Below are 24,044 nucleotides of genomic sequence, written 5' to 3'. Positions count from 1 at the left end.
GGTCATTTGGCCATGGAGCTTTGACCAGGCTCCCAAGCTCACCCTCACCTTGGGAGCCGTGATCCTGGAGTGGCACGGCAGGCGTGGGTGAAGGAGGAGCAAGGAAATGAGCCCTGGAGATCCCCCAGGAGCAGGGGCTGCTGCTGTGGTGCCCTGTGCCAGCTGCCTCTGCAGGCCTTGGCTGTGAGCAGCCCCTCCTTGGGGTGCCGTGGAGAGCCCAGGACAAGTTGTAAGCTTCCCCAGCATCGTGTTTCCCAACAAAACGTTACCCCCTGCAAGTGCTGGGGGTGGGATCGCTGCGCTGCCTCTCTTCTGCATTTGGGAAATTATTTGTGGAGTGCTTGGGTGGGGATCCCTACCCAAAGCCACTCGCACGGACAAGGCGTGCCGAGTAATCCCCTAGGCAGCAGTCAGCGACTACAACCCATTTTCCAGAGGTAAACCAGCCTCCTGTTCCCTCTGGGCGATGAAAAATGTGCTAATCCTTTCCAATTTTGGCTCAGGGAGGGCGAGCTACCTTTCCCAGCATCGCCGTGTGCCGAGGGGGTGCGGGCGGTGCGTGAGGAGCTTGGAATGAGCCTCATCCTGCTTGGCTGATGCTCAGGAGCTCCCCTGGAGCACGCTGTGTCTGTGGTGGTGCTGACTGCCCTGTGCACAGCCTGCAGCCGGCACCGCTCCCCTGGATCCGGGTGTGCCACTGCATCCCGGAGATCCGAGGGCTGGCGTGGCAGTGGCTGGAAACCCACCGGGCTCTTTGATCCACAATTCCCTCTCCACAGAGTGGCGGTGCTTGGGAATTCTCTCGGAGCTGATGGAAGAGCAGCCTGCACCTGCACCAGGGATTTGTGCCAGCCCAAGGGACACTGAAGGGTCAGCAGCTCGTGGTTTGGGGTGTCTGGAGCAGGGACCACACAACAGTTCACAAGAGTGTGTAGTAATAGGGGAGCAGCTTCCCACTGGAAGAGAGGAGGTTTCAAGCTGAAATCAGGAAAAAATCTTTCTCTGTGAGGGTGCTGAAGCCCTGGCACAGGGTGCCCAGAGAAGCTGTGGCTGCCCCTGGATCCCTGGCAGTGCCCAAGGCCGGGCTGGACAGTTTATTGGAAGGTATTGGTTTGTTGGTTTATTGGCAGGGGCCCCTGTTCACAGCAGGGGTTTAGAACGAGGTGATCTTTTACTGATCTTCTTTACTCTCAAGGAGCTGTGTTTGGGCTGTTTGTGGACACAGCCCTGCTGAAACCTGCCTGCCTCTCGTGCTTTTAGCTCTGGCAAATTTTTGAGAGCTGAAATCTAGAGAGACTTCTTTGGTTTCCAAAGAAACCTTCACCTCTGGCTTTTATTTCTATCTTCACTAGTTTGGCTTTCAGAGCTCCTCCCAACAGTGGCTTGAACCAAAGCCACAGACTCCTGCTTGCTGAAAAGAGGAGGAACAGAAAAATCCCAGTGTTGTTCAAGGAGAAAGAACACTTCAGCATCACTATTCAACCTCTATTGTCTTCAGCCTCAAAGTTTTCCTTCCCTTCCACTAGATCCAGGAGAAATAAAATACTGTGAGCAGCTGCTTTGCGTTCTTTCCATTCCTTTTTCCCCCTCCCCGCCTTCACTGTGAGTCAGAGTGCTGAGGCTCTTGGAGAGGCTGGGAAGAGGAGAGTCCCTGATTTCCATGGGCATGCGGAGTGCCAGCATCTGGCCACACTTACAACGAGCAGAAATTACCCGTGGTGTTTATGGTCAGGAAGAATCTCCGTGTCTTGACCATATGAGGCATTCACAGATCCCATAAGAGAGAAAAAAGGCTCCTTTTTTTTTTATTAAAAGTGACTGCTTGAAAGAAGAATAAACCCAGACCAACCGCTGGGGGTGTGTCTCCAGTGTTAACATCACCTCTGCTGGCTGCAGTGGAGCTCATTCCTTGGGCACCTGGACACGTGTCCAGGGCCATAAACATCACCTCACATCTCGCCTGCCCTTGAAATCACAGCAACACCTGTCATTGTGGGGACAGGAGAGCAGCAAAAGCACGGGGGTGAAAGGAGGGACACTGTCAGGGGGTTAACTCTCAGCTCAGGCTGGAAGGAGATCCCAGTGGTCCTTGCACAGGTAAATTTGCCTGCAAAACTGGACTTAAACGACAATTGGAGATGCCACTGCCACCAGCTAAAAGGAAGGACGCTTTTGTTTTCCAAAGTGAGGCCCAGTTCCACCCACGGATGGAGATTTCTGGCACAAACCAAGGTTGTCTCGATCCTGTGATCTGAGGGTTGCCAACCTTTGCCATCTCTCAAAATATCCATTGATTCATTTTCTTGTTTTCACCCTGCTTACCTGGATTGGTAGACTTGAGTATTATCCCATTATGAGTCAAGGTAGGTCTGGTTTCTACTCTGGAAACACCCAAAAGAAATGGTTTTTAATTAAAAATGGCCTGATAGAGAATGAGTCCCACTAACAGCGCCTGTCCTGATCCTCTGCATGTCTCAAAGCACAGACACCACATCTAAAGAGGACACAGGCAGGATAAGAAATTCCTGTCAGGAAGACTCCATGGCCATAAATCAGGGGGGTTCTTGATTTCGAGTCAGAGTCCTCTTCAGCATCAGCTGCAGAAAACACAGGTGAAGGAAACAGGTGCAGCCTGCAGAGCAAAGGGGTGAGTGGTCCAGTCTGCAAGAACCATCCATAAATTATCGAAAAAACCCCATGGCTGATGGTGCCAGGCTGCAAAGTGGGGTCAGCTCCTGCAGTGGCACAGGGGCAGCTGGGTGCAGACCTCCTCCAGCCCCCCAGGCTCCTGGGGAAGCTGCACCTGCCCTTGCAGACTTCAGGGTGTGTTTGAACAACTGGTATTGAAAATCCTCCATGACCAGCATTTCTTCATTCTCACAAACCATTGCCCCCACAGATGTATTTTATGAAGTGTGGGAACCCAAAAAGCTGAAGTTTAGTTTCCACTGCTCATGGGTTTAGTTTGACAAAGTCACTTTTCTTGCGTAAATGGAGCAGTTTTCTGCTAAAGGCTGTGCTACAGACCTGGTTCCTCTCCGTGGCAAGGTCAGAGCCTGCTGATCTAGCAAGCCCTGATTTTTGCTCTTCCCCACCCCTGATCCCTTGAAAGGGTTTCTCAAACATACCTGCGTCATGACCTCGATTCTGATCACCAGCCTGATGAGGGAGTTCTCACAGAGGGGGGGAGGTGGCTGTGGGGAGGCTCTGCTCCTGCCAGCCCCGTCAGCACAGGAACAGCACCAACCACAGTCTGCAGAGCACCGCGGGCACCCCGGGGCACGGGGAGGAACCCTCAGCTGGTGAAAGATGACAATAATGGCACAACAGAAGTAAAATTACCGATTTCTGAATGAGTCCTTTCCTTTGGGCTGCAGTGGAAGCAACACTGACCTGCCAGGGGAAAGCTTGGCATAAAAACAGGGGGTGTTTCATGAGGTATGGAGTGCTCTGCTGCACCCAGATCAGGGCAACTCCCGGGATCAATCCAGGGGATGAGCAGCTGGAGCAGCCCTGGAGAAGGACCCGGGGGTGCTGTGGGCGAGAGCTGGGACCCAGAACCCCCCCATGCCCTGGGCTGAGCCCCCAGCATGGGCAGCAGGGGAGGGGGGGATTCTGCCCCTGTGCTCAGGTGAGACCCCACCTGCAGAGCTGCCCCAGCCCTGGGGCCCAGCACAGGAGGGACCTGGAGCTGCTGGAGAGAGTCCAGAGGAGGCTCCAGGATGAGCAGAGGGATGGAGCAGCTCTGCTGGGAGGAAAGGCTGGGAGAGCTGGGATTGTTCAGCCTCGAGAGGAGAAGCTCCCGGGTGATCCAATTGCAACTTGAAGGAGCAGATGGGAAAGATGGGGAGGGACTATTCACAAAGGCCTGGAGGGACAGGACACAGAGAATGGCTTCCCAGTGCCAGAGGGCAGGGATAGATGGGATATTGGGAAGGAATTGTTCCCTGGCAGGGTGGGCAGGCCCTGGCACAGGGTGCCCAGAGCAGCTGGGGCTGCCCCTGGATCCCTGGCAGTGTCCAAGGCCAGGCTGGACATTGGGGCTGGGAGCAGCCTGGGACAGTGGAAGGTGTCCCTGCCCATGGCAGGGGTGGCACTGGATGAGCTTTCTAAATTCCCATCCAACCGAAACCATCCTGGGATTCCATTTCCCCTTTGCAATTCTTCCAGAAACTTTCCCCAAGGGACAAACACAGGAACACCCAGATCTGAGCCATAAACTGCCCTCCTGCTGCTCAACAGAGGTGCATCGCAGTAAGGGCTTTACCTTGTGTCCATGGAGACCCAGGTGGGAACCAGCCTGAGTCAAGGATGGCACAAGAGAGAGTTGCTCATTTCCAGGTGCTTCCCTCCCTCCTTCCTGGGGCTGGTCTCCCACCTCATGCCAAGGGCTTAATTCCCAGTGCAAAATTCACATCCATGGAGTGAGCCGGCCTGAGGTCTCCAACTTCCCCTTTCAAACCTATGGATACTCCCCATCCAAATCAATCCAGGTCCAGGGGAAAGATCCTCCATGGTGTAGGAGGAGGCAGAAGGAAGAAACCTCCCTGCACTTCTTGCCACGTGCCAGAATGTTAACACAGCCCGTATGTCCATGCAGGGAAAAGGAGCAGTACCCTGCACAAACCAGCTGTGCCTCCACGGGGAGCAGCCTTGGTGCCCTCATGGTGTTCCACGCTGCCTAAGTGGGGTGTAAGGCTAATTAAGGAATCCCTGAACGGCCCTTTGAAGTAGGGGCAGGCAGGCCCAATCCTTCCTCTCCCTTCATCTGTCCCAGTCCCCAGGCAGGGCAGGTGGGACTGGAGAAAGGACTTCATGACTGGAAGAAGAGTGGGAATGGGCAGGAATCCCACCAAAGGGGAGAGGGCTGGCACACGGGGCCTGCCGGAGGGGGCAGGAGAATCTCTGGTGATGCCACTGGAGATGTCAGGACCTCCTGGGACCCCAAAAATGTTGAGCAGAGCTCAAGCTGAACGGGTGTTTAGCAGATACTTTGTGTAAGGGAATACTCTGTGTCACTGCCTGTGAGAAAAGCATTTGCTTTTCCCGGGGTTTTCCAAAAGTGTCTCTGCAAAAACCCCTCTCCTTGAGCACAGAGCAGGGGCTAACACAGGAAAAGCTACCGGGATTTCAGTTCCCAGCTGCTAAACTCCAGCATCTTGCCAGGCATGCTCCTAGAAAAGCACAGTCACAGGGTGGTTAAACCCACAGAAGCTGCCCTGAGTGTCCCACTGTCCCATATTGGCTATGAGGACACATCCACTGGCGATAAAATACTGGCTTCATCTCCTTGCACTGACGTTCCCGCTGTTATTTCAGTCCTAGCAGGTTTACAGACCTCTGAGGGATGGAGACCAAGCTGTCCCTGACGGAAAACAGAAGGAATCCTACACGAATGAGGATATTTCCTTTATTTGCATTTTAGCTCCCTGAGCAGGGCAAACCCCTGGCTCGCTGCCTCTGTGTGAGGCAAAACCAAGCGATTTCCTTGTCAGTGCAGATTTCCAGAGCTCCAGGCTCATTGCTCAGGACTTAAGCAATGTTCAAAACACAGCCAGCATCCCCACTTCCATCTCCATTTCCAGGCGTGTCCCTGCCGTGCCCCGGGGACACCAGGAGCCCCTGGTGCCGGTGTGGGTGGAGCTCAGCAGGGATGTAGGTAATTCTAGAGGGATTTGGGATCTGGACTCTGCTCAGAGGGGCACAGCCAGAGCCTCAGATTCACCAGCACAGGCTGCAGCACGGGAACCCCCACATTACTGAAATGCAGGCTTTTCAGCACATTCCTTGTCTACCTGGAAGAAAAAGGGATGTGCAGGACGGTAAAGCTGAGGGCCAAAGTGAAGGAATCCATTCATTGGGTGCAAAGTGCTTCACAAAGGGAAAACAATCCAAATGCCACCAGTGAGGTGATGGGCTCTGGCTGCTATCAGCACTCCAGAATGAGATCCCAACATTCTGCTGGGTAGTCTCAGGAGAGAACCAATCCACTGCTCAGGAGCACCAAGAAAAAAGAGCCAAAATGCCGTAAGGAATTACCAGTGAAGGAAGGGAGAGCACCACGATGCTGCAGCACAAACCCACCACGCCCCTGCGTCGTGGGTGCTGGGAGCAGTTTCAGTCTTCCCATCTCAGAAGGGAGGTAACAGAGCTGGGAAAGCTTCGGGGAGGATGAAAGAACTGGGATGGCTTCATAGGAGGAGCTGTTTAAGCCAGGTCTGTCGGGTTGCATGTGACAGGTCCTGCTGCAAGAAATTAGAGTGTGGCAGATGGCACCAGCTTCAGCTGGAGGCAGGTTCAGGTTGGGCAGGAGGAGGGTGCTGCTCTCAGGACACACATTTCCCCTGCAGAGTCCCTTGGTTTTGGGGATGTGAGGAGTTTTTGTGAGTTCGAAAGGGTGATGAATGAGTTAATGAATGAGGAATTCCTTCCGGGGTGCTGATGGCTTCCAAAACATGGGAGCCCAGAGTGCAGAGAGTGTTTCTCTGCCTGTTTTGAGGGATTTAACCCCCCTGAACACCACTGGTTTTGACCTCCGTCCTTGGAAAAAACTGCCTACTTTTAGAGAAGAACTAGAAACTACACTAGTGGAAACTAGGTGACAGACTACTATGTAAGATTCTCACAGGGTGAAAAATTTACAGGTTTTGGGTTTGTTAATGTAGTAGATAGACAAAAGCAAAAAACATCAAAATGGAGGATTGCTGTTGTTCTCCAAACCTTCTTCTTCTTCTTCTTCTTCTTCTTCTACTATTCCATATTCTGCAGTAAAAGTAGTTTGGGATGACTGGACAAAGAATTCCGCAGTTCCTGGCTGTGTTACTGAATAGTTGGCAGAAAAGTAAAAATAATGTACATTTTTAGTAACCATTGGTTAATTTACCTTTAAAAAGGCCATGTAATCTTGATAATTGGGCTTTCTCCTGCATTCCCTGCTTTGTGCTATGTCTGGGTCATGCTAGTGACTCTGTTTCTCTGATAAGAATTAATAAACAACTATCTAGAAGCAGCGAAGGATGAGAGTCCTGTTTGTCTCTCAAAGTCCTGGCAAGGACTTTAAAAGATCTCTCCCAACAGGAGAGGCATAATTACAGCCCGATCAGTGTCACAAAATGACCCGTTTCGTAAAATCCCTGTACCAGAAGCTGTGAGAGCCCCCAGGCGAAATTTCCCTGCATGCTTTCCTCATTCCTACACCTTTCCCTGGGTTTTTGGGCAGAGCTCAAGCCCAGGGATCCTGGGCTCAGGGGGTTTGTCCAACACAGATATTTTCACATTCTCCTGACACAGGAAATCAAAGAGACGTTCCCTGGTGAGGACGGATGTGATGAGCAAGTGATTTCTGCTTTACATCCTCATTCAAGCTGAGCACCTGATGATGAAGCCCAGAGTTCAGGGGCTGAGGGGTGGAAAAATGTAACCCCCCAAACCCTTCTGTTTCAGAACACCTGCGTCACCAGGTTTCTGAGAAAAAGAACCTCAGGCTGTCTCGGGATCCAACCGCTGAGCGATATTGGCAGGATAAAGGCCAAGCGAGCCCAAATGCTGAATAAGCAGAGGAACCTGTGCCACTTGCAACCTGCTCACAGCTTCTTTTGCCAGCAGAAAAGGGTCTCGGGCTTCTGGGTGATTCACTTTGTGTCATTTGGCTCCACTTGAGAGGTGAGGGTTTCGGAATTACTCACAGCCCCGTGCTAACGGATCGTGTGATGCTCTTGAAGTGTCTCTCATAGCTTTGCCCCCTTTGAACCCAAAGAGGTGCTGAGCAGATGACTTCTCAGATGAGGTCTCAGAACGAGACCTCCACGCTCTTTTTTTCCCAGTTTGAGGCAGGTCTCATTCCTTCCAGTGAGTCCTTGTTTCTGACACGCTGGTCTGCCCGTGGCTGGTGTCGATGGAGACTCAGCAAAACAATCTCAGTTCCTCACTGGGAAGAGACAAGTGGGCTTTAATTATTGATGGTACAGAGCTCTTAACCATTACCCAGGCATCACAAATGCATTTCCAAATTACCTGAGCCTGTCTTTTCCAATCCAACTCTTCCAACAAGGAAGGAAGGGACTTTGGTGCAGACTGCTTGGGGACCTGGGCATGGTCTGGCAGAGATGGGACATAGTGGAGTGAGAGGGCTCAAACATCTAAAAAGTGCAACCCTCTTTTGACTCTACAGATGCTTTTTCCTCCCCTCCCTCAATTTCTGCCCTGAGGAAACTAGAATCTGACGCACAAGAACAAGTGAAAAAAACCCCAAAGCCTTGCTCAAGCCAAACATCCAAAACTCTTGGTAAGTTTGGAAGCCAGATAAAGTTGTTTGTTGTGCCAGATAGGGCTATTTTCAAAGTCCCCAGGTGTATTCTTTTGCCCTTCTGTCATTCAAAAGCTACAGTGGACCCTGCACAGATGTGTTTGTAGAGGTGTAAAGAGCTGCCCAAGAAGCTGGAGGGCTCAGGAGGTACTGCTGTGAGGACTGCAGTGCCTCAGCCTGGCTGGGCTGCAGCCGTAGGGGAGAATGCACAGCTTGGTCGGTGTAGATGGATTTATGAGGTGACTGCAGTCGTGAAGCCTCCCTCGCCCTGTGCTTTCTGCTGAGGGGAGGCTTGGCTTATTCCCCCCACTTCTCAACTGCATGGCCACCTTTGTTTTAGCTGTGAAGCCTCCTTGGCCAAACAAATACTTTTATTAATACTCGTCAGCAGAAATATAAAGAGATACTGAGTTAGAACCACAGGCTCAGCTCCCATGGTTTGACCTTTAGTTTCTATTGACAACAATTTCTTTGGAGACTCGGTGCTGATTTCTGCCACAAACAAAGAGGAACATGAGATGAACACAGTGAGCTTTAAGTTATTATCAGAGACCTGAAGCCTTTGGAACTGGGAGCTGCCCTGGAAGCATTGATACCAGTGGAGCAACGAGTGTCCTTTGCAAAATGCTGCTCTTTGCTCATCTTGCAGGCAGGGACAGGTCGGATTAGGATGGATCTGCCCAGTGGTGTGGACTTGAGAAGGGTGCCTGCCCTCTTGACCAGTGCTCAGGGTGGGTTTTCAGATGAGCCCTGGAGCCAGCAGCTCCCTTGAGGAGTGTGAATGGGCAGGGAAGTTCCTGTGCACAGTTCTGGTGTCCCAAGAAAAGAAGGATGTGGAACTGCTGGAGCAGGTCCAGAGAAGGCACCAAGCTGCTGAGGGGACTGGAGCACCTCCCCTGTGGAGCCAGGCTGGGAGAGCTGGGGCTGTGAGAAGGTTGTGTGGAGACCTCACAGCTCCTTCCAGGGCCTGAAGGGGCTACAGGAAAGCTGGAGAGGGATTTCATTAGGAACCAGAGTGGCAGAACAAGGGGGAATGGCTTCCCAGTGCCAGAGGGCAGGGATAGATGGGATATTGGGAAGGAATTGTTCCCTGGCAGGGTGGGCAGGCCCTGGCACAGGGTGCCCAGAGCAGCTGGGGCTGCCCCTGGATCCCTGGCAGTGTCCAAGGCCAGGCTGGACATTGGGGCTTGGAGCAGCCTGGGACAGTGGGAGGTGTCCCTGCCCATGGCAGGGGTGGCACTGGATGGGCTTTAAGGTCCCTCCAACCCAAACCCTTCTCTTTGTCTGCAGTTTTATGATTCATGCAGAGCAGGGAAGTAAAACCCCAGATCCCATTGCCTTATGGCCAGATAGGAAAATGTTGAAACCTCAAACACTGAAGAACCTGCAAGGAGAGTAAAAGGCAAAAAGCCCTGGTTTTAGCACAGCTAGTGCCCTCAGCAAAGAACAACAGGCACGCTGAGTGTTGCTCAGTCTGGGCTGGGGATGGCTGATCCCGCAGACAGCCCAAGGCCTGCTGCAGTCGGATGGTTACGGCAGCCCCACGAGCTGCGCTGACCTTTCGGTGCTGCGAGCCCGCGTCCCTCCCATCCCTCCCCCACAGCCTGGGACAGCTGTAAACATCCCCATCATAAAGGCACAATTGTAAGATCCTATTTATTTGCCATTAGGAACAGGCCTGGCACGGGCCTGGGTTGCCCGAGGGGCTGGGCAGGCAGAGCCCGTCCGTGCCCTCCTGCCACGACCCGTCCGGAGACCATGGCATGCAACAGACGCCTCTGGCCTGTCCCTGTGCCCCTCCGAGCAGAGCCTGGCGCCAGCATCCCTGCGATGATGGGAACAACAACCCAATTCCCTCCTCGCCTCTCACCAGCTCTTCCCATCCCTGCTTCTCCCCCGGGTGCAGGAGCCGAGGGTGGGGAGCAGGGCAGGAAGTTGCTGACGCGTGTGGTTGGATTTCAGTTTGAACAGCATCCAGAAAGGAGCACCAAATATTAGTAAACAGATCAGGAAACATTTCCGTGTTTGGCAATAACTCTGCTTTTCCATGGCAGCAATCTCCAGTGGTTTTTCCACTGGGGAAAAAGACCCCACTTGGCTGCTTTGCTGAAACTGGAGCTGCTCAGCTCCTGGACCCCCTTCAGATCCTGCCCTTCGAAGCCAGGGCTCTGGGCAGGTGCTGCAGCAGGATCCTGATCTGTGCACGGATCTGAGTCGTGCAGAGCAGAGGGTGCACGCTCCCAGACATCCCAGGGGATTACAGGGCCCTGCAGCCCTGTCCAGCATCTCCACCGTGATCCAGGCCGAAAAGGAAAGGATCAAGACGCTTGGCCTATATTGCTTTGGAAAAGAAGATTATGAAGCAGTTTCCTCGCCGTGGGTTGAAAAGGGAATTACGGTGCTCCGATGGGCTCCTTGGGGCAGGGACAAAAGGCCTGTCAGGTTCTGCTGCCTTCAAGCTGCAGTTGGTCCCGTTAGGAAAAAGACACAGGAATGAAGCAAGCACTGCGTGAAATCCCGGTTTTACCATTTCTCAGCATCCTGGGATGAGCCCACGCTGCTCCTCTTGCAATATGTGGGGGAAATGTAAGAGTCCCTGATTCCAGAGGACTGAACTGCCCCCGACCCCATGTTTCTGTGCTCTCCACTGTGACTTCCACTCAGCAAGTTCAAATTTGGGTGCTTGGATAAAAAGCACGTGGTCAAGGGCTGGTTTTGGAGAGAACACCTTATTTTTGGGCACGGAACCTCCCACTGCAGGTGCTGAGGGATATTGATGTGGGATGGAGGTGCCACCAGCACCAAGAAGAGCAACTGAGAGGACGAGGGTCAAAAGTGATGCTTGTGAGGGGAAAACCGTTTCAGATGAGACAGTCCTGATCCACGGCCAACAGCAACCCTAAAAGCAAAGGAGGAAAAAGAATTTGTCTCTTTTAATGTTGAACTCTGTGAGATGGTGTGAGAAACCACATGATCTAACACCTCGTGTGACCAAGTCACTATGACTGCATGAATCATCCCACACAGACACCTGCTGATGCTGAAGGTGATACTGTGACACCCACAGCTTGCCACTTATTTTGCCACTGGTGGTTTTCACTGATGCCATTGGTGCTGCCTACAGTACCTAACAAATGGTGTGTCCATTTGGGAACCAGGGTCTCCAGGGAGATGCCACCACACCTTGTGCTCTCACTGTTTCAGTCTCCTTCCTACACCTCCATCCTGCTTGTTCTGGTTTGCAAAGATAAGGGGCCTGTCTCATCCCACCCCTGCCACGGGCAGGGACACCTCCCACTGTCCCAGGCTGCTCCAAGCCCCAATGTCCAACCTGGCCTTGGCCACTGCCAGGGATCCAGGGGCAGCCCCAGCTGCTCTGGGCACCCTGTGCCAGGGCCTCACTGTCCTTGCTACCCTCCCCTCTGCCCCATCCTGGGCATCCCTCAGCCCCAGCAGAACAGGGGTAAGAAAGTGAGCAGGTCAAGTGAAGCATGCAGGAACAGCTTTCCCATAAAGTCAAAGCTGCTGAGGGAGCTGGGAAGGGTCTGGAGCCCCAGGAGGGGCTGATGGAGCTGGGAAAGGGGCTGAGCCTGGAGCAAAGGAGGCTCAGGGGGGACCTTGTGGCTCTGCACAAGTCCCTGACAGGAGGGGGCAGCCGGGGGGGTCGGGCTCTGCTGCCAGGGAACAGGGACAGGACAAGGGGAAACGGCCTCAGGCTGGGCCAGGGGAGGCTCAGCTTGGACAGCAGCAGGAATTTCCCCATGGAAAGGGTGCTCAGGCCTTGGCAGGGGCTGCCCAGGGAGCTTTGGAGTGCCCATGCCTGGAGGTGTCCAAGGAAGGGCTGGAGGTGGCACTCAGTGCTCTGGGCTGGGGACAAGGTGGGCATTGGGCACAGCTTGGATTCCGTGGGCTGGGAGGGCTTTTCCAGCCTCAGGGATCCTGGGATTCTGTAAATCCACCTACAGTCGCCCAGAGCGAGTGTTTCAGATCGGCAACACTGACCAAAAGCATCCCAAGGAAATTCCTGGTGCAGCCTCCCGGCGCAGCTGGGAAGTTAATGCCGGATTTAGGGGCTTTGCTGGGAATGGGCTGCAGCTCAGTCGCGTGCTCAGCTCCTGCAGGGCTCATCTCCAGCTCTCCCTCGCCCGGGGAAAGTGCTGAACGTGCCGGGGCGTTTTAACGAGGTTTCCAAACGGTTCCTACCCCTCTGCTCCGAGGCCAGGCTTCCATGGAGCAAACAGAGCTGTGCCGAGGCGTGGAGGGAGCTGGAATCTTTTCCTGGCCATGGCCAACTGGGAATAAGAGTTACTTCTTTATAGCAGATGTGTAGCTCAAAGTTCACCATAAGGGCACTCACATCGAGAGCACAGCATGTATTGTTCTGCAAGAAGGCTCAGCTCAGCCCTTCAAAAGACTTCGGAACAACTAATTTCATTATCCAAAGAATAAAGTGAGGCAGAGGGAGCCAAAATTAACCCTCTGGCCGCTCCCTGGAAGCAGGGATTTCTTTAGCACCCTGTGCTCACAGATGCAGGCAGAAAATCTGCCTCACAGTCTCCCAGCTCTGTTTTTCTCAGTAGTTTAGGAGCTGGATATCTTATTCCTCTCAAAATGACCGCCTGGACCCAGGCCAGGCTGAGCACCCTCACACAAAGCCCTCTGCGTGTACACTGCATCAGCAACTGTGGCTCGGGATTTTCAGCTCCACTTATGACCCCCAGGGAAAATCAAAAGCAAAAAATAATAATTTTTTTTTATTATCCATGCAAAAAAATGTCGTTCTCTTACTGACCAAGTTAAAAAATAATACCTGCAGACAAGAAGGACAAAAAAAGAGAAGTCCCACAAGAAAAACTCACCTATTTTTAGGCATATTTGAGCAAAGAAAAACACACTCCTCCAAACCATGTCCCCTTCTCAGCCAAGGGTCACTTGACCACGTGGCTAGGGCATGAACTGATCCTGAAATTCTCCCTGCCCAGCCAGATTCCTCTCTCTGGAGCTGAGCTGCTTGCTCAGCATCAATCCAACCTGTGAGTTTGGTTCTAAGGGAAAAGCCCAGGACACCCAAAGAGAATCCACCCCAGAGCAGGAGGTTGATGAAGGGTGAGTCAGGGGCCAGCACCTGGTGCATGATGGGTCCCTTTCATTTGCTGTTTCACTTCCCAGTTCTAGCACACGGTGCGTGGGTGGAATTAAGATGAGCTCTTTTACCTGGAGGAACAGCCGGGAACCATCTCCGGCCACGTTTGGGGCATAAACCCCAGTTTTGTCCCCAGCGCAGAGCTGCTCAAAAATCCTTCGGCGAGTCCTTTGGCAAGGGCCGGGGACTGGCTGGAGCTGTGATGTGCGACGGGCTTTATTGACACTCGCTCCCGTCCTGCATTCCCAAGCCGGCCCCCAGGACCGCCTTTTAAATCAAAGGAAAGCGGGATTTGCACTACACAGGTGTGCTGAGGGAGGCAGGATGCAGGGTGCTGAGGGAGGCTGAGGATGCAGGGTGCTGAGGGAGGCAGGATGCAGGGTGCTGAGGGAGGCAGGATGCAGGGTGCTGATGAGCCAGGGTTTGGAGCAGACCCAAAGCTCCAGCCCTCCCCGGGCAGAGCAGTCCCCGCGCACAGCCCGTGGCTACCGCAGCAGCACATCTGCGAGCAGCTCGAGAACAATCATCCCTTTGTCCCGGCGTGTTCCCGGGGCTCCATCGCTCCGTGCCGGGGGCCGGCCACGTGCAGATGGCTCGCTGCGAGCGGCCCCGCGGCCGTGCCTCGCTGGGCTGCGAGGCGCTGAGCCGGGATTTTCTGCGCTCGGAGAAGGGGCCGAAGGAGAGCGGCGGATCCCCTCGTCTCCTGCCAGCTCACCCCCTTTCCCTGCGCTCCGGGCAAGGGAGGCAGCTGCCGGCACAGAGGCTGACCTATATTCCAGCGCTGACGGCCCAACACTTTTTTACCCGTTTTCTTTGCCCCCTGGTCCGGGCTGAAAAAGGATGGTCAAACCATCAGTGCCACGGCCCGCAGGAGCCCGGGGAAGCAGCGCTCGGCGCTCGCAGGGCGTGCTCCGCTGTACGGACGTGGCGAGCGCGACCGCCCCGAGGGGAGATGCGAGCGCTGATAGCGCTGAGAAAGGAAGGGTGTTCCGGGCCGGCACAGGTGAGGGAGGAGGTGCCGCTCGGCTCGGCAGGAACCCTGTGCAGCGCAGATAGTGTCGCGCTGAGCTGTGGCTGACCGCAGCGTCCCCGTGACCCGCTCGGCGGCCGGGTGGCAGCGGCACGGGGGGACGGGATCGTTTTCCCACAGCACGGCCGGGATGGGGCGGGCCCGGGCTGGCTGCTCGCCCGTGTGGCCCTGGCTGGCGCTGAACCCCCGGCACTAAACCCCCTTGCCCAGGCGTTCGGGGCAGTCGGGGACAGCCGCACACAGCGCGGCGCAGAAGGACCCGGCTGGGGTTTTCCCTGGTGATGCTCGGCTGTTATGGGACGAAAACTGGGAAACGACGGGAGTCACGAGGCTTCCCGAGGGTCTCCACGGGCTTCAGCACCACAACCTCCAAGATGACAGCAACCTGCCCTGCACCCTCTTTGCTCAGCACAAAATCTCTCCACTGGGGCTGAGCTGTTACGCTCCCGGGGTTATTTCTCGCCTCTTCCCATTTATTTACCTCCAGGGGAGGAATTTTGCCTGGCTGTTCCTGAAAAGGAAGCCAGTCAGTCTCCCTGCCCCTCCTCCTCGGCAAAGGGGCTGTTCCATGCCCTGTGGGGCTGCCTCTGCCGCAGCCGTGCCCCCGGAGGTGCCACCCGAACGCGGGAGCAAGGCTCAGGGAGCGGGGCACAGCGGCAGCAGGAGGCTCCGCGCTTTCGGGGCTTCGCCTCTGCCGCACAAAGAGGCTTAGGACGGCACGGCTGAGCCAGAGGCTGGATTAGAGGCAGAACCGGCTCTGGCTTCGCGGCAAATCTCTGCACAGGGGCTCAAGGTGCTCGCTGGGCGGCTCAGAGAGCGCCCTGGTCCTGCCCTGGGAGCACCCGGGCTCCTGGTTCCAGCAGAGCCTCCTCACGGCTGCCACAGCCCCTGGCGCCGGGCAGGCACCGGTGACCCAGGCACGACTGCACGGGCTCGGTGGCCCAGGGGTGGGTTCCTCTTCCTCGCACGGACTCGAGGAGGAAACTCCTCCGCCAGTCACGCCCTGATCTGGTCAGAGACCTCTGCTCTGAGTCGGGGGCTTCCAGCACAACGCTGTCCCTCCACCCAGAGGAAACGTGGTCGCAGGGGAGGGTGGGGATGCCCCAGCTTTCCCAGAACCTGTCGTAGCTCTGGTGTTGGTCCTGCCGGGAGCAGGGTCAGGCCAGACACCTCCACACCTTCCTCCTCGTGCCTACCAGGAGAGCCAGGTGTGGCAATGCTGGCACATCCCAAGCCAGCGAGATCCCCAGGAAATCCTAGGAGAGCAGGGCTTGCTCCAGTGGCTTTCACTGCAGGGATGCTTCACAGCTCAGTGCTGTGGAAACCCCCCACGTGCTTTCAGCTGGGCAGCACCTCCCACCTGCAGCTGCCTTTTAAAAATAATTTTGAGAAAAGAACCCAACTCTCCAAAACTAAATGAATCTCTTAATTTATTTTCATATGCTTGTGCAAAAACACAGCCCAGGTCTCTGGAGACAGAAGAGACTTGTCTGGTTGATTTCCTGGGATTTTCCCTGGACAGACGTGATTTTTGATTAACTGGCAGATCCATCCATTACAGCCTTGTTCCCATATTCCCTGATCCTGTTGCAAGGGCAGTGGCTGCACAGGATGCCACGGGCCTGCCCTGCCAAGTGATGTTCCCTGGCTGGAAGCTACCACAGCTGGGAGCTGAAAGGCTTGGAGAACCCAGAGCCCTGGCTTTCCTTGTGGTGAGGAAGACAAAGAACGTGGTGGTGTGGGAGCTGGAAGGCTCCAGTTCCACTTCAGGCAGTGGCTGTGGCCCGTGGCACGGAGGAGAGCAGACACAGCCATCCCCCTTGTCTGGGAATGAGGAAAGAGCGGCTGGAACGGACCAATCTGCCAGTTAATCGAAAATCAGGGAAAATCCCAGGAAATCAACCAGACAAGTCTCTTCTGTTGCCACCCTTCTGGATACAGTGGCCTCTTTGAAGCCTCAGCCCCGTCACCCCTTGTGTGGGAATTCCACATCTCCCTGCTCCCAGCCTTCCCACTGCCCGGAGCGCAGCCAGAGCAACGCATCCAGCAGCTTTTCCCCTCCACCTTAAAAAAAAACCCAAACAGTTTCCATCTAAACCATCTTAATCTGGAGGGAAGCTACAGAGCAGAGGCATTTTGATAGACTGGAGTGATACTTTCAGCAGGGATTTCTGCATGGAAAGGGTGCTCAGGCCTTGGCAGGGGGTGCCCAGGGAGCTTTGGAGTGCCCATGACTGGAGGTGTCCAAGGAAGGGCTGGAGGTGGCACTCAGTGCTCTGGGCTGGGGACAAGGTGGGCATCGGGCACAGCTGGGACTCCATGGGCTGGGAGGGCTTTTCCAGCCTCAGGGACTCTGGGATATGAGGAAGGAGCAATTTGAGACTCACCAGGATTCAAAAGACCTCCAAATTGAAAGATCTCATGACTCAAAAAACATCTCTGAGCCTGTGCTTTGCTTATGAACAGGTACTGTGAGGCATCAGGGTGACCAAAGCTGAGAGACTGCTGAAAGGACAGAGCCAGAGACATCTCCACTCATCTGTCATTTGTGGTACCAGAGGCTGCTGCTGATGCAAAGCCCCTGGAAGAGCATCACAGCTCTTCAGAGAACGACCATTTGAGAGGAGCAACACAGTGTTGAGCCAAAGACACCTCACACCCAGTTTTCTGCCTACTTTTAAAATTAACAAATCTTAAATTCTTAGTGTCACTTAAAATACTCTGCTGGAAATGGTCAAAGGCAGCAGTAAATCACAGTGGTCAGTGCTGTGATACAGGATGTCAGAGCTGGGTGAAATGCAGGGGTAAAATCAGAAAAACAGAGGCTGAACTGTACTCCTCTAATGCTTTAAATTCTGTCTGCTACATTTTGTTATTTTTAGTGCCGTGGTACAGAGGTACTAGACTTGTGACACGTGATTTAAGAGGAAGGGCAAGTTAAAATCAAATTTAGAATAAATAAAGGATTTCTGAGTAATCTCTGAGCCCATCCAGTGCCACCCCTGACAGGGGCAGGGACACCTTCCACTGTCCCAGGCTGCCCCAAGCCCCAATGTCCAGCCTGGCCTTGGGCACTGCCAGGGATCCAGGGGCAGCCCCAGCTGCTCTGGGCACCCTGTGCCAGGGCCTGCCCACCCTCCCAGGGAGCAATTCCTTCCCAATATCCCATCTCTCCCTGCCCTCTGGCAGAGGGAAGCCATTCCCTGTGTCCCAGCACTAGGACAAGGAGTAAATAAGGAGTTTCCAAAGAATAAACTCTGCAGCTTCATGGATTTTTGTGCTGCTTCAAGTCAGGCTCCTCTCCTTGACATAATTTTCACGGGCTGTAGAAGTATCAGGAGACCTGGCAAAAATGCTGGAGCTCCGTGCCTCTGCCCAAAGCCAGGGAAAGCCTTACTTCAATCAAAGTAACCTCTCCCAGCACAGATCCTGGAAAATTCAATGTAATTCCATCCCAATAATTATTCCAGCCCATCGATACATCTTCCTTTATTTGTTTTTTTTTGCAAGATGATGTTGATGTTAAATTCAATCCTTCACAGCAACATTCATAACAAATCTAGAGGAGGTTTAGCAGCCTGACTCTGAAATTGCTGTAAGTGAGGCTTCACAGCCTCTGCAAGGCTCATGGCAGACTCTATGCAGCCGTCGAAGTTGGAACGCGTGAATCCATCACCCCCACAGATCAGGAGAGGCTGAGTGTGAAGAATCATCTGTCCTGGGCAATTGGGTACAGCTCTGGTAACCTGAAAATGACAGACAGAAAGGGAGTGGGAAGAGTATTTCATTTACCTGAATGTCACACCAGAAAGATCTGTGTTCCTGAGAAGCACATCACAGAACCACGGAACCGTTTGGCTTGGAAGGAACCTTAAAAATCATCTTGTTCCACCCCCTGCCATCAGCAGGGCCACCTGCCACTGTCTCAGGCATCTCCAACCCCATCCAGCTCGGCCTCCCATCCCAAAAGGCAGATCCAAACATTAACCATCAAAGTACCACAGTAAAACACTTATTTCTGGGAGTTAAATAATCGGAGTAAAACTTCACTGTGTGTGAAAGTTGAGAAACTTCACAGCCTGTTCTGTTTTATTCTCAGCCTGTCTCAGCAGAACTGAATTGTCTGGCCCTGGTGTAGAGATCTAGAAAGGTGTGAGGGTGATCTCACATCAGCGAAGCAGGGCCTGGAAAATCCCAGACAGGTTCAACACAGGAAAGGGAACCTGCTGTCTCTGGGATCACAGAATCCCAGAATGATTGAGGCTGGAAAAGCCCTCCCAGCCCATGGAGTCCAAGCTGTGCCCGATGCCCACCTTGTCCCCAGCCCAGAGCACTGAGTGCCACCTCCAGCCCTTCCTTGGACACCTCCAGGCATGGGCACTCCAAAGCTCCCTGGGCAGCCCCTGCCAAGGCCTGAGCACCCTTTCCATGCAGAAATTCCTGCTGCTGTCCAACCTGCTAAAGCCTAACACAGAAGAGTACAACTGCTCATTTCTTGGATTTCCACCCAGTAAACCACTGCTGTATCCCCTGGTGGGACCGTCAGCTTCCAAGGAATCTTGCTAAATCCAGGGGATTTTTCCACTGATTCAAATGTCCCCTCAGCTGGCCACTGCCAAGCCATTCTGTGCCACTGCCAAAGGTGGATGAGCTGCAAAGCACCCACATTCATGCTGCTGGCTGCGCCTTCTGTTACTGGGTGTTAGCATCTCTGCAAAGAGGAAATTAGCTGAAATAACCACCTGCAAGCCCTTATCCTTTATTCAGCTTAACAGAAGAGTCTATCCAGGTGTGGCAAATCCAGACAGAGCCCCTCCCTCAGACCAGTTTTAAGTCAGTACTTAATTTATTCCTGAATTTTTCTCACAGATCGATCAGAGTATGAACAATGCAGAAAGATTTGGCAGAAAAAGGCTTTCTGAGCTTCCTTCCCTCTTGGCTACCCAGTGTTTATTTGATGCTGGCTCTACCAAGCAGCTCCTACCCCTCCTGGTACCTGGTCAAAGGTTGGACTTGATGATCTTGGAGATGTTTTCCAGCCTCAGTAATTCCCTGTAAAGTGGCTCTGCCAAAGACACACGGTGGGTTGGGAAGCTGTTGGCTCTGAATGCTAATGGTGCCTTCACCATAATTAGAGCAAGGGGATCCAGAACTGCAGCTGTGCTGCTAAGCAGTGTCAGTAGAGTTCTGGAAGTCCTAATCCCTCATCTGCCATGGATAATTGTAATGTCTGCATTTTAATCCCAGGATTGTGTTTGGCCATGTGAAGGATGTTACAGCCGGATTTAATTAACAAGTAGGATAAATCCCATCTAAAAGAGGCAGGGGAAAGATGCACCCATCTTATCAGCTCCCTCGGCCTCTGTGGCAACAGCTTATTATAATTGAAAGTAAAGAGAGCTTTAGGAGAAAGAGGGAGCTCTGCCCAGATATTTAATTTAGGCAGTGATTACTTTATAGGGTGGCATTAGAGATCTCTTCATTGAGATAACGGGTCTGACCTACAGGGACTTATTTGCAACCTATGACACATTGACATTCATCCACCAAATTACAGGCTGGTGATAATTCCTCCTGTGGCACCAGCAGCTGCTGGAGTCAGAGCCCTGGCTGGCAGCAGCAACAGAAGCAGGAGCTGGATGGGATTTGGGAACCCCTTCCAGAGCTGGATCCGACTCCTCTCCCCGCTCCCCCCTGCAGCTCCCGTGATCACTGGCAGTTCTCAGCAGGTAAGGCAGGAGAAGAGACCACATGTCACAACCAGGGAACCTTAACAGTGACACTTGCTTTTCCCCCCCAAAAATATCCCCCTGAACCGATAAAGAGGAACTCAGAGAACACACCACGACTTTGATGTGTTTTGTATAACTATTAATACCCGTGCTAAGGTCGCTTGTGCAATCCACCAATACTTTACTCGCAGGAAAATGAGCTCTGTGCTAACGAGGCCAGGTTCCCCAATTGCATGCAGATCAAGGGGTATGAGCAGACTCTACAACAGCCATCCCCAGCAACTTCAAAAAAGGAAAAATTTTTAGGGGACTGCTTTAAAAGTAAGTATTTTGCATCAACCTCCACATTCAAATTCACCGATGTAATTCAACTTGAGAGGCTTTGGGTAAACGTGGAGATACACTCCAAATTTTAGGAAATCACCAACAATTTCCTCAGATTTTTAGAAGAGGACTGCAAAATATACACATTTTGCTATTATTGCTCTTAGGTAGTTTACTTTAGCATACTTCTCACATAACATTCTGTTAAATTGAGCTGGGCCAAATCAAATAATAACAATTAGTACATCTGTACTCCTGCTCTTCTGTGGTAGGGTGGGAATTCTGCTAGTAATACCACATACTTCTGGATGCAGAGGGATGGATTGAGTCATGTTTTTTAAATCCCAGCAAAAATCCCACCGAATTACGTGGGATTTACTTCCTTCCTGCACGCTGCTCCTACCCCTGCTTACCAGGAGAGCTGCATAACTCACTGCTGAGCCAGGCCCACAATGTTAAAAAATGGCTAAAAATGACCTGGCTTTTGTTGGCCAGCCCTGGATGCTGCTCACAGCTGTGTGGAGCAATGTGTTACAGGTATTGAGCAACCATCCCCTTCCCTCCTGCTCCCTGAGGATGGAGAGCACAGCCCCAGCAGGCCCTCCCAGCTGACTGGTCCCACCAGGGAGTACCTGGGAGTATCTCCACTTCTGGCACTTGATGCTGCTTGGTTTAGGCAGGGAGGGCACAATCCTCTGCAGGTGACTGAGAATTATCTGCTGCACCTCTGCAGGGTCTGAGTCCAGGTGCTCGCTTCCAAAGGTCACAGTCGTGTGCACCACGACCGAGGGCCCAGCTTCAGGAGACTCTGAGAGAAAGGAGAGAGCAGCTTTTGAAGGATTGCTCATTAATGCCTGCCTTCCCCACGTGCTGACAATTGTGCCTCCAGCCTAGGAGTGAGTAGGGACAAAAATATCTGTGGTACCCCCCTGTTCTTCCAGATGGGAAGAAAAAAGCACAAGGAGTAACAACACAGGTTGTTCACAACAGGAACACAAGTCAAGGAGGACAATCTCTGCAACAACCTGGCCTTGGACACTGCCAGGGATCCAGGGGCAGCCACAGCTTCTCTGGGCACCCTGTGCCAGGGCCTCCCCAGCCTCATTGTAAAAAAATTAGGATTTTTATCTAATCTAAATCGACCCTCCCTCGGTTTAAAACCATCACCCCTTGTCCTATCGCAAAAGTTTGTTCTCATCTTTTGAACATGCAATCATAGCTCAGGTGCTGATGTTGATCCCAGCAGACTTGGACAGGGCCAGGCTTTGTTCCATTTGGGGCTTGCTGCAGGTTCTCTGCAGCAGGTGACTCCTGTCCCCGCTGGCTTGTTGGCTTGTCACCTTACAGACGTGGCCTAACAACCAGCAGCCAGAGAATTTGCCTGGATTAGGGGATTTTTGGGCTCAGCGACTTCCCCGTGCCAAGGCAGGATGAGGACCCAGCAGATCCTCGTGTGAGTCATTCCCACTCCGACGAGCAGGACGGAGCAAGGACACGACCTGGGTTATGCTGCATTTCAGCTGAGCTGGCTGTTCAGTGAAGTGATTCCCCCTCACTCCCTTACCCAGCAACTCCCTCCTTGGGGAGCAGAAAGCCCTTCCTGGTTAAACCTTTGCTTGGATTAGCGCATTCCTGGACAAAGATTTGCGCTTTGGCGAACGAGCGCTTTATGACCGAGGCACCCACAAAGAAAGAGGAGGCTGAACACGTTCCGACCATTCTGGCTGCCAGGCACCAAGCTTGATAAACTCTTTCTCTCCAGCTCCTCAAGCTGGAGATGCCCTCTGGGAAGATGGCACATTCCAGCCTTCCAAAGGCAACCAAAATGCCTTTCTCTGGCGAGCTTTCTGTCCTGGTCTGACCACTTCAGAGGTGCAGCAGTGCCAGATCTGCAAGCGTGAAAGCCACAGCTTTGAATTCCTACGGAAGGATCCCCTCTCTGAGTCTCTTTCTTGGGTGGGCCAGCTCAGCCAACCCTTGCTCTTGAAAACTGTGAAAATGTGGCAAAAAGGGTGGGAAGATGTTTCCTGGTTTCACAGCTACCACAGGACGTATCTCAGTGGGCATCGGCTTTTCCAGATGTCTGGAAAAGCATCGCCAACGCTACTCAGATTTTCCTTCCCCTTTTTGGGGCAGAAACCAGGTATTCTGTTGTCTCTCCACAGACACTGTGAGGGACAGAAGACCAAGTGGGGAAGCCTATGAGGTTAACTGGGATTTATTACAGTGCACGTGGTATTTTGGCAAATTCTTCCGCATAAACTTGACGAAAAGGCTCATTAAAAGATGCCAAAGCATTTTAATAAAATAAGTATTTACTGCTTGCTGGGTCTTGTTACAGCCAGTGATCCCACCCACGATTTCACCAACGATTCCAGCCAACGCCCACCTCCTTTCAAACCTCTCTTCTCTTCACTGGCATGCACAGCTGGGCCTATGGAGCAGCCAGCTTGGGACCATCAGTCTGATCAGCGCCCTGAGAAGTGTCCTCCCCTCTGAGCAGGTCTGCAACCACACACAGGGATCCGGGAAACGGAGGAATTGCAAAGACAGGAGATTGAATATATGCAGAATTAAGTGGGGGATTGAAAAGTGAGGCTCTAACTGCATCCTGCACATCCCAAAGGAAAGGTGACGGAGATGGCAGAGGCAGGCTCTTCTCGGAAGCTCAAAGCAACAGGACAAACTGGGCACAACTGCAACGGGAGAAAATCCCAGCTGGACATGAGGATACAGCCCCTTCCTGTGTGAGCAGAGCACCCCTGGGACAGTGGTGGAAAACTGCATCTTGACCTAGAACCTGGGAATGAGGGGAAAGGTTTCTGGATTGTGAGCAGAAGGCAGGAGCTATCAGCTTCTGAACGTTTTGGGACTGTCTCAACATTCGTCATCAATTCCCAGCTGGAGGAACCACACAGGCTGTGTGGAAAAAGGGAACGACAGACTGCTGACAGTGAGAATTCACACAGGGTTAAGCCTGTTGGGAGTACTCTCCTCCAGAAAAAGGATGGGGCTAATAAAAGGTGCCCTGGACAAGAGCACAGAGAACAGAGCCCAAGGCCACTCCCCCAGCACAGGAGCTCGCAGCCCAAGGACATCTGGTGTCAGGAAGGTGGCTCTGAGGTTTGAGTGACACTTTCAGTGCAGAACTGTGGTGTCCTGGTCCAGCTGCTGTCACTGTCACAGGGCCATGAAAAGGCTCGTGGGTGAATTGCTCCAGGCAGTGAGAACATGAACAGCCCATGGTGCCAAGTCCTCCCACAGGGATCTCCTCCTGCTCTGGCAGGTTCTCAGGTGGCACTAAGGGTGTAAAGTCAGCTCCTGTGGTGGCCACGTCCTCCTTACCATCAGTCTTGGGGAAGGAGGGAGACAGAGCAGTGACGATGAAATAAACCATACGAAATGATGACTAAAACAGTGAAACAAGACGTGTTCTTGGAGAAAGCTCGCGGGGGAGCACCCGCCCACCTAAACCTTCTTCCTGCAAAACACAAAATCCACTTTTCTGTG

General features: G+C 53.1%; 1 protein-coding gene across 1 annotated transcript in view; it reads right to left on the bottom strand.

The window, feature by feature from the left end:
• Positions 1-18,026: 18,026 nt before the first annotated feature.
• Positions 18,027-24,044, bottom strand: part of RNLS (renalase, FAD dependent amine oxidase) — a gene marked incomplete at both ends in the record, with an annotated part of 53,273 nt that continues 47,255 nt past the window's right edge. Inside the window, 2 exons of the mRNA XM_082286338.1 lie at positions 18,027-18,224; positions 21,167-21,342. Coding sequence (XP_082142464.1) covers positions 18,027-18,224; positions 21,167-21,342 — 374 coding nt within the window. The remainder of the gene's footprint in view (positions 18,225-21,166; positions 21,343-24,044) is intronic.

The sequence above is a fragment of the Coloeus monedula genome (genome assembly GCF_965178545.1).
Source record: "Coloeus monedula genome assembly, chromosome: 8".
In the NCBI taxonomy this organism is placed as follows: Eukaryota; Metazoa; Chordata; class Aves; order Passeriformes; family Corvidae; genus Coloeus; species Coloeus monedula.
The sequence above is the reverse complement of the archived record's forward strand: the minus strand, read 5'-3'. Positions and strand labels throughout refer to the sequence as shown.